Here is a 9,678-nt window from a genome sequence, read left to right on the forward strand (position 1 = left end):
TGAATTTGGGAATAAATGCAGTTTTGTCAGAAAATAATTTCTTCAACGCCTGAATTTGGGGATAAATGCAGTTTTATGTAGTGGGAATAGCTTCATTTTATTAAACTTGAGCATTTGGGCAATTCTGGTACTTTGCTTAATAAGGCACTTGTCATAGTAATTCATGTATTTTAATTTCTGCCGGTCTAAAATAAGGCATCTTCAGGCATCAATATGACAAAAATACCCAATCTGACCCCTGGCCGCTCTACACCTTGGTACTTTGGGGTCCCTGATCCACTGAAATTCCTTAGCACCAAGTCCGGGATCACCGCGGCCCGGAGAACTTTGTTGAAAATGTAAACCGCGGACTTGTAAATTACCACATGCAGTTAGTTTTACTTCTTTGGGTTTAGCACCTCAATACCTGTGCTCCTCGAACGTTGTGGAGGCCCCTTTATCCCCGGTCCAATTCCAACGCAATCTGCACCTTTTATTGCGCTGATCAGCCGTTGCTTGGCATTACGAAAAAAGACGCGGGAAGAGTCTAGTGCAAGGCAAGGCTGAAAGTGCTTGAAGAATTGACTAATTTTCATTGGAGGAAGATTGCGGGTCCCTGCAATCCAGAAATTGGTGTTGGAGAAAGATCTCCAAGAAGGTACAAAATTGATGAGTCAATAGGGAATCCTGGTGGTAGCCAAGCAACCAACCCAGAGCGACCCCCATAAATCAAGCCTGCCTTTCGGCTGAGGCTTCCTTTCATATTTTTCTTGCTTCCCTCCATTCATAATATCTTATCCTTACTTTGGCCTCCTTGGCAGTCCCAATGACCGAAAAGGATACGGGGACTGGCGTGCCCAACACTCCATCACCACCATCAACAATTCTTGATCCCCCACCGCCGCCAGATGGGGGGTGTTCATGCATGGACACAGGCCGTAATGGGCCACTTGGTGTGTTTCAACACCTGGGGCTACATCGCTAGCTTTGGTGTATTTCAAGCCTACTACCAATCCGAACTCGGAGTTTCGCCATCCGCCATTTCATGGGTGGGATCGGTGCAAATATTTCTCATCTTCTTCATTGGGACCTTTTCCGGCCGTGCTCTAGATGCCGGTTTCTTTTACCACGTGTATTATGCTGGGGTGTTCTTGCAGCTGCTCGGGGTCTTCATGACTTCCCTCGCCACCCGCTATTGGCAGCTTTTCCTTGCTCAGGGGATCTGCACAGGTCTTGGCAGTGGCTTGCAGTTCTGCCCAGTAATGGGACTCGTGGCCACATACTTCTCCAGCCGAAGGGTCTTTGCCCTGGCTTTTGGCTTGGTCGGAAGCGGGACCGGTGGTATGCTCTTCCCGGCTCTTGTCAAATCCCTCATATCAAGTATTGGATTTGGATGGACAGTGAGAGTACTAGGCTTTGTGATGGTGGCTACAAGCATCCCAGCGACTCTATTACTCCGGCCACGACTACCTCCACGTAGATCGGGCCCATTGGTCGACTGGATCGCTCTCAAAGAACCCACCTACATTTTATTCATCCTCGGGATGTTTTTCAACTTTTGGGGGCTTTATTTTGCTTTCTATTACGTCGGAACTTTCGGGCGCAATGTCCTAGGTTTGACTTATTCGGATTCGGACACGATCATCATCGTGACGAACGGAGCTGGTATAGTCGGACGGCTCATCCCTGCCTACCTGGCGGATTGCTATTTCGGGCCCCTCAATACAATCATTCCTCTTACCATCGGGGCTAGCATAATGATGTTATGTTGGGCCGCCGTTGACTCGAACGCGGGTCTTTATGTTTTTGCTGTCTTGTATGGCATGTTTTCCAACGGTGTCCAAGGCCTATGGCCTTCCACACTGTCTAGCCTGACACCGGACCTCACCAAGACCGGAACACGTATCGGTATGGGCTTCACCATTGTCAGTTTTGCCTGCTTAACCGGTCCACCTCTTGGCGGCGCTCTTATTGCAAGGTCGCATGGTTACATCGGAGCACAGGTTTGGGGTGGTTTGTCTTTTTTCTTGGCGCCAGCATCCTCGTTGCTGCTCGGATGTTGAAGACTGGAACAGTGATCAAGGCCAAGATCTGACTCACTTGGCATTGTGTCATCTGCGCAGACCTGCATTGTCTTAATTTCAAGGTTGCCTGTGTAACTTTGGAAAACTCTAGGGGGGGTAAAGAAAAAACTTCATATAAGCTTTAATCTGATTTCTCCTGAATTTACAATTTAGTAAATAGGCAAATGAAGTTCAGTCAAAATTCGATACATTTGAAAAGGAGATAATGTGAACTATCATTGCCCCTCGAGGAAAGGAATGAGCAGTAAGCTGCCTAAGATGGGAGCACCTTGGTGCACTGGAGAAGATTGTCCAGTAAGGCAGCAATAGTCAAGTTCCCAACGCGGGGCACAAATTTAGAGGCCACTTCGAGGATTTCTGTATCAAAGTTCTGCATAAATTTGAGGTTAAGATAGTTTCGTCACACGCATGAGGCCCACTCGCATGAGGCCCACTTACCTTGGCGGAAGCAACGTTGATGCAGATCGTCCCTCTCTGGATCCATTTCGTATTCACCTTGAACGTACGGTGCGGAACCGCCGAGATGATCACGCCAGACTTTTTCACGACATCCTGAAGGGTCCACTCAGTTGGCGTACTCCGCACCTCGGCTACCCCACTTGTCAGACTAGCTTGGTAGATCTGGACCCCTATAATATCAACACTATAGACACGGGCGCCTTGGCTCGCTAACAGTTGGGCGAGAGGTAGCCCGACAACATCGGATCGGTTGATGATGCAGATATCCCATCCGTTCAGCCTTTCCCCCTCGGCTAGACTCCGATCATAGATACCCAGCCAAATTAAAATAGATTCCACTGCTTTCGCCGTGCATGGCACTAGTGTAGGCACCAAACGGGGCCGGGCTGAATCCTCTATTACTCCGTGAGAATGGGGTGAGTGGGCCCGATTGAGTCCCTCCACATCCTTTCGGGGATCAACCGTGCTTTTGATTTCATCATCTCTCGCATCTCCGAAAATCGGGTAATATACCATAATGCCGTGGACAAATGAGTTCTCATTAAGCGCCTTGATGTACGTTGCCACATTTCTGGGCGTCAAACGTACCAGGCAGAAGTCGATCCCACTAAGGTTTTGAATCAATTTGAGGAATTTCAATATTCAATCGTGTTATGTTCGGCTACTCACATATTATGGCATGTTTCCCGAGTCCATTCTGCATATTGATGCGACCCAGCATCATCGCTCGCTAACAGGGCAGTGAGACAAAGACGGTTGGGAAGGCTTTGAAATCTTTGCGCAAGCTGAGCATATATTTCTTTGGTCAAGTCTTCTGGGAAGATCGTTACGCCGAGAGTCTGAGGAGCACGCATGATAATATCTTGAATTGATTCTGCGTAAGGTTCAACTTGAATCATTGCAATAGCGCTGTTGCCAAGTGATGAATGAGCCTTGAGTGGTGCTAAACTAAAGGATGAGAGTTTTATTTATTCAATATGCGCGACTTGGCAAGCTATATGTAGTAATATGTGGTAGGGACGTCCGATATTGCGTGTTTTCCGTTTTACGTAAATAATCTAAGCTTCTCGAGAGTTATTTCTGCATTTTTACGTCCTCTTCTGTGTCATGGTCATTAGCATTTGGTAATTGAAATTCGTCATCCTAGAGAGATGATGCTGAAACGTGGGGACTCCTGCAGGTAGCTCATTTTGTAGACGGAATAGTAAGATTTTGCTCTAGATCTGACGCTAAACTGCATGCTCCTGAAGGATTAATTGACGCGCGTGTTGTGCATTGGTGGGAAATCGTCCAGTATAAAAATTCTTGTTTTCAATCGTGGAATGATCTTCATTCTCCATTTCTCGTATGAATGGCGTATTCATGAGTGACTGCATAATTAAGTGGGTATGATTAGGCTTTTGCTCCATGTTGAGGCAATCACATCATCACATTACTCCGAATGCTTCATTCTGGCGCCTGTAGTTTACTAAATTTACCTCACATTGTTGTACGACAATTTATTTCTCCTCAACCTAGAAACTGAATCGCGTGAGGGGTAGCCAGCTAAAAAATTGGGCGTGCTTATGTTGAGATATAAAGTTGGACTTCTGGGCCCGAACTAAGCCTATGTTTTGAAGAAACCCTGAAAAGAATATCAATCCATCCTCCATCCACAATGGTTCAGATTCTACCTCAATCATTTTCCTCTTCTTCTACACTTCCATCCCTTTCACCATTCAGCATTACGGTGGTGGGAGGCGGTGCAAGCGGACTCGCTGTATTTCTTCAATTGATTGAAAGGGCCAAAAATGGAGACCATCTTGGAAGAGTTGTTATTTTAGAAAAGAGTCGGATTCTTGGCCCTGGCCTAGCATATTCAAATTCCTGTTCAGGAACAATCTTGAACATGCATACCGACACGATGGGGCTGTATTTTGATAAGCCTCAGCACTTTACAGAGTGGCGGACAAGCCTGAAAGAAGGCGAATTTCCCTCGCGGCTGAACTATGGAGAGTACCTTCAATATACATGGGCGCAAGCAATGAGCGTAGCTGAGCAGGCTGGGTTGAGCGTTTCCGTCATCCATGAGGAAGCCAAAGCAATCGAACGATTGAGCGATGGTGCTTTTTCTTTGGCCCTTTCCAATGAAACAACACTAGTGTCACAGGCTGTCGTTCTGGCCCTTGGTAATTTTACCTCGGTGTACAATTCCCATCTGCTCAACTTACCGGGATTCTTTCCGAGCCCATGGCCTCTATCACAATTCAAATCTATTCCACCTAACTCTTCGGTGATTATCGTTGGATCTCGCTTATCTGCTATCGACGCTGCAACCTACCTTTGTGATAATGGTCATAAAGGAACGATCACTTTGATGTCACGCGGCGGCCGGCTGCCTCGAGTTCAAGGAGACCAGACTACCTATTCGCGTCGGTACGCCCTGTACGAGCTTGCTAAACAACTTGAATCGGACCCGGACGACAGTTTTATTCAAGTCACAATTGGTCTGATGGCTGAACTTTCACAAGCAACAAACGGGGATTGGAGCTGGATCATTGATGATTCATCTCCAGAGAGGCAACTACGACAGGACATCAAGGCTGCAATGACCAATCAAGTGCAGTGGCAGGCTGTTCTTCGAGGCACGGCTCCTGTTGTGGAACGATACTGGACTCGACTATCCCCACGAAGCCAACAGCTATTCATGGAGAAATACCACAGTACATGGATGAGGTTCCGTCATGGAATACCTGTGCAAAATGCACAAAAAGTCGTCAGGATGCTAGAAAGTGGGCACCTCAAGATTGTCAAAGGTGAGAGTGTCAGATGGGATGGTACGTTCAAAGCAGAGACCTCGTCTGGAATTATCGAGGCCCCGTATGTCATTGAGGCAACGGGCCAAGAGTGCAGTCTCGAACGTATTCCTTCGCCGCTTCTCCGATCTGCATTGAAGAACACGCTGATTACCTCCCATCCAAGGGGTGGGATATCTGTGGATTTTGACGACTTGAGCGCTTCACCAGGGCTTTACGCCATCGGATCCCTCACATGTGGTTCACATTTCTATGTGAGTGCCATCGACCGAATCGCAGCCCATGCTTCTCGAATTTCCTACAGTTTGACGCAAAACCCTTGTGCCCAATCGTTACACGTAGCAATATTCTGTGGGTCAGATCTCTTCTCGCACCTCATGGTGAGCGAAATGGTCCCTCAACTTCTTGCTGCTGGTCATGTTCCGTACGTCTTTCTTCCGGAACACAAGGCTAGTCGCATTGCGGCATTGTTTGACCTTAGAGAGCTGGCTTTCTTCGAACGAGAATTACTTCAGCAGTATATTTTGCCTTATTTCAAGGATGATCTTTCATACGGCGCAACGCATCAAACTGTGCACCAGCTTCGCGCCAAATACGGAATCCTCGTTGAAAAAGTACCTAATGTCAACAAGATGTCTTTCATAAAGACGCTTGACAAGCACCACATCAGTGTCGGGTTGTCAGTGCGCTGCTATCAGCGGTTTAAAACAGACATCATTCGATACTTTTCCAAGCCCCGACGCCTGATGAATCTTCACCCCGGCGCTCTGCCTGCCTACCGTGGAGTTATGACAACCGTCCGCGCCATGAAGAACAAGGAGATCTATTTCGGGTATTCGCTCCACGATATTGATGAGAACTGGGATGCCGGAGATTTGATTGATATTCGAGAGCATCCCATTGACTATTCTAAATCGATGCTAGCATTTATGGCGGATCTCTACAAAATGGGTGTCGCCGTTTCGGTGGCTGCATTGGATAAAATCTCCAGGGGAAAAGAACTATCCAAAACCCCCCAGAAGACCGAAGCAAGTGGGTACTATACGTTCCCAACTAAGGAGGAAATGGAAGATATTAAGCAACATGGAATTCGCTTGGTTGATTCTCAGAGCATCGTTGATATTATCGTGGATTCATTCGCGTCGCCGAAAGACCAGGAGAAATTCCGCACATATATCGAAGCGGCTGTGCAAGATTGGTATAGGCGGAACTCGGTTTGAGGGTTATTTCTTGCCGGAGAAGGGGTGACGGAGTTACCAAGTCAAATTGTTGAATCGCAAGTCACAAGTAGACGAAATGCATAACCAGTGGGCCTGAAACGCAGCATGACTGGGCCGAGAAAAAAAAAGCTATTTCAAAGATTCTATCATATCGAAAAGGTCAATGCGATGCGATTGTACGAAATCATAGGCGATTGAAAAGAATAGTAACTCTAAAGAAATTGTCCCGACAGCTGCCGAGACTGGAAATACAGGAGAGATGAGGACATTTGAATTAAAGCCCGCCAATTTGATGGATTTAACGACGGTGACTAGATTATTTGCCTACATTTTCCGACACAGACAGTCAGACCTGTGTCTATAATAATGGGTCTTGACTCGTAGAATATCAAAACGTGAAATTAACATACACAGTCTACAACGCTCTGGATATGCATCGGACATTGCCTTTGTTTCCAATGCTATGCTCAGTGAATTTTCATGCTAGGTCAATGCGCAGATTGGTCAATCCTATGATTGGGGTGCGCCTTTAGGACCCCTTTATTATTGAGAAAGAGATGTCGGTGAATTGCCCGCAAGTAACGTGGATCCTGGTCGTTCCGGCATCCCGGCCGTTCCGGCAGGCACTTCAAATTTGCTTCCCCTCACCAAGCCTCCTATTTTTAAACACCTACCATGCCTCCAATCCGCGGTCAAAAAGCTCAGAAATCAGTTGAGCAGGAAGGCAGAGTCCTACTAGCAATTAAGGCTATCAAAAATGGCCGGTTTACCTCCGTTGCTGCTGCTGCTCGCTCTTTCGAAGTCCTACGATCTACGCTACAAGACCGGATGAAAGGGGTAACCAGTTGGTCTGGCACAAGGGCTATAGGCCATAAATTCACCCAATTAGAAGTAGACCTGGCTTTGAACCTCCGCATGGGTCCCTACCCCGGAACCTCGAACCTCACCTCTTGAGGTGAGGTTCCAACCTTACTAACCTCCAACCGCCCATTAACCTCCAGAGGTTCTTTGAGGTTCAACCTCCATCGACCCGCATGAACCTGCATATACATAATTTCTTGACGCCTTTCCTCTTTTGGCTGGATAAAATTGATGATTCATCTCTGTTTTTTACAGCTGTTTCGTTAACCAATAGACTTTCCACTAAATACTTTATCAACATAATGAATTATAAAGATATATTCATTGAAAAGTAAATAGGAGGCGTGGTCACCTACAAATTATAGGTAATATTCGATGATATCGACGTGGTGGGTTGTTAATAGAGGTCATCGATAAAATGGCATGTAAAGTTGTGGATATATATATCGCAGACATTGTAAAGTATGTGTATCTTTATTAGTAGAACTACTGTTCTTCAAGAAAACTATAAAGATATAGTTCAATTCCCCTTATTTTAATATCATTCAAACCGTTATATCCTCTTCTATCACTTTGTCTTTTAGAATTCAGATTAATTGATCTAGATATACCGTGAATCCGGTTCAAATGTCCTAATTATTAGACTTAGACATTCTATTTTTCCTATATTAAGGTTCTCGTTAAGGTTCGTTAAGATTCGTTAAGGTTCGATGAGGTCTATTGAGGTTCGTTAAGGTTAGTTAAGGTTTATTAAGGTTCGTTTCTATAGTGATCCACTATACTAGCGAATCAGATATAGATAGGGCTTATAAAAGTTGATATATCAATTTAAGCATTATGGAATAGGGATAAACAGATGCCCTAAGAAGACCCCGTAACTTCTATAGAATAACTAGTAAGTTCCTTATTATCTTCGCTAAGTTACACTGGTTTACTAAAGTTATTATGTCTCAGATTACCGACGGCTACGGCTACGTATCATCTAGCTTCGAAGGGTTACCTCTAGACGCGCTACAATACCTTACCCCTAACGATACGCTATCCTAACGCGAAAGCCAGTTTAATTCAGTTCTAGACCTTCTAGACCTTCTAGACAACCAAGTCCGATCTCGCGCAGGACCTCGGGCCCTAGACACCCTTACGCGAATCAAGCTAGATAGTATTAACGAGTATATCGTCTTTACTACCGACATATCCGCGGAATTCGTTAACTAGTGGCTTTAAACCGATTTTGGTAAGAAAAAGCGGCTAAACTAGGAGGTTAGCCGTCGCGCAGACTACTAGACTGGGTTTTAACAAGTTGCATATACTAAAGATAGAAAGCCTGGCGTTATGTGCAATCGGTACCGTACAGTTCTTACGCATCTAGCTATAAATTATACTGGAAACTCATCGATGTAGAAGCATCTTGATAGGCTAAGGTGTCGACAGCGAATTACGAAGAAGGGTAATATCCAGCAACTACTTAGCGACGCGGTATGTTCGAAATAGCCTATATTCAATATTAATACTAATTATGAATTCACTATATTTTAGGCCGAGAGAAGACCAGCGCCTCTCTTTACCCAACAAACATAGGAACAGAAGATTCTAAACCTAATCACTGTATCACATTTACCCTTCCTCTTCGTCGAGCACCAAGAATTCTATAACCTTATTTCCTACGCACGGCTAGCACCTATATCACCGAGCGTTCTATTAAGAAAGGTGATTCGCGACCGCCTCCGGGGTTTCGTTATAGAGTATTAATAAGAGACACTATAACAGCTCCTATCTGGTGCAAAAATGTCGATTGCGCTTGACTGCTAGACATCCCTATTTAAGCACGCATTTATAGCTATCATAGGATACTTCCTAGACTAGGAATAGGAGTATCGTGAGGTCCTACTTGGGTTTGAGCTAATTTCTAGATCTCATACTGGCGTGAACCTTAGGGACGTAGTTCTCTAGATCCTATAAAAGCACCAAATCGCTAACCGAGTGCTCGCGGTGATAACTGATAATACGTCTAATAATAAGACACTTATCGCAGCAGTGAATGATTCAATTAAGAAGCTATATATAGAGACGGAATCTACGATTGTCTAAGTGCCCTACCTTACGCATGTTATTTAATTAAGTCTAGTTGATTTGCTTAGTAAAATCAAGGCTTCGCTAAAGAATGATAACGCCGAGATAGAATGGTCTAATGATCGTGTACGTTTACTTCGTGCGCGCTAGCAGAAACATGAGATCGCCGATACTCTGAATAAGGTATGCTTCTATTTATGAATCATAAAT

General features: G+C 45.2%; 3 protein-coding genes across 3 annotated transcripts; 2 read left to right on the forward strand and 1 right to left on the reverse strand.

The window, feature by feature from the left end:
- Positions 1-887: 887 nt before the first annotated feature.
- On the forward strand, positions 888-2,074 carry N7529_007336 (major facilitator superfamily domain-containing protein; the record flags this gene model as incomplete). The annotated part of the gene is made up of 2 exons (XM_057242863.1): positions 888-1,992; positions 2,055-2,074. 2 exons carry the CDS (start codon positions 888-890, stop codon positions 2,072-2,074), a joined length of 1,125 nt encoding a protein of 374 aa, XP_057098222.1.
- A 242-nt stretch (positions 2,075-2,316) lies between these two features.
- N7529_007337 (bifunctional methylenetetrahydrofolate dehydrogenase/methenyltetrahydrofolate cyclohydrolase) lies at positions 2,317-3,421 on the reverse strand (the record flags this gene model as incomplete). Its single annotated transcript, XM_057242864.1, has 3 exons — positions 2,317-2,433; positions 2,502-3,129; positions 3,192-3,421. 3 exons carry the CDS (start codon positions 3,419-3,421, stop codon positions 2,317-2,319), a joined length of 975 nt encoding a protein of 324 aa, XP_057098223.1.
- A 989-nt stretch (positions 3,422-4,410) lies between these two features.
- Positions 4,411-6,537, forward strand: N7529_007338 (uncharacterized protein; the record flags this gene model as incomplete). The annotated part of the gene is made up of 1 exon (XM_057242865.1): positions 4,411-6,537. The coding sequence occupies one exon, from the start codon at positions 4,411-4,413 to the stop codon at positions 6,535-6,537; it is 2,127 nt and encodes a 708-aa protein (XP_057098224.1).
- Positions 6,538-9,678: the final 3,141 nt, after the last annotated feature.

The sequence above is a fragment of the Penicillium soppii genome, assembly GCF_028829465.1.
Source record: "Penicillium soppii strain IBT 18220 chromosome Unknown utg000005l, whole genome shotgun sequence".
Lineage (NCBI taxonomy): Eukaryota > Fungi > Ascomycota > Eurotiomycetes > Eurotiales > Aspergillaceae > Penicillium > Penicillium soppii.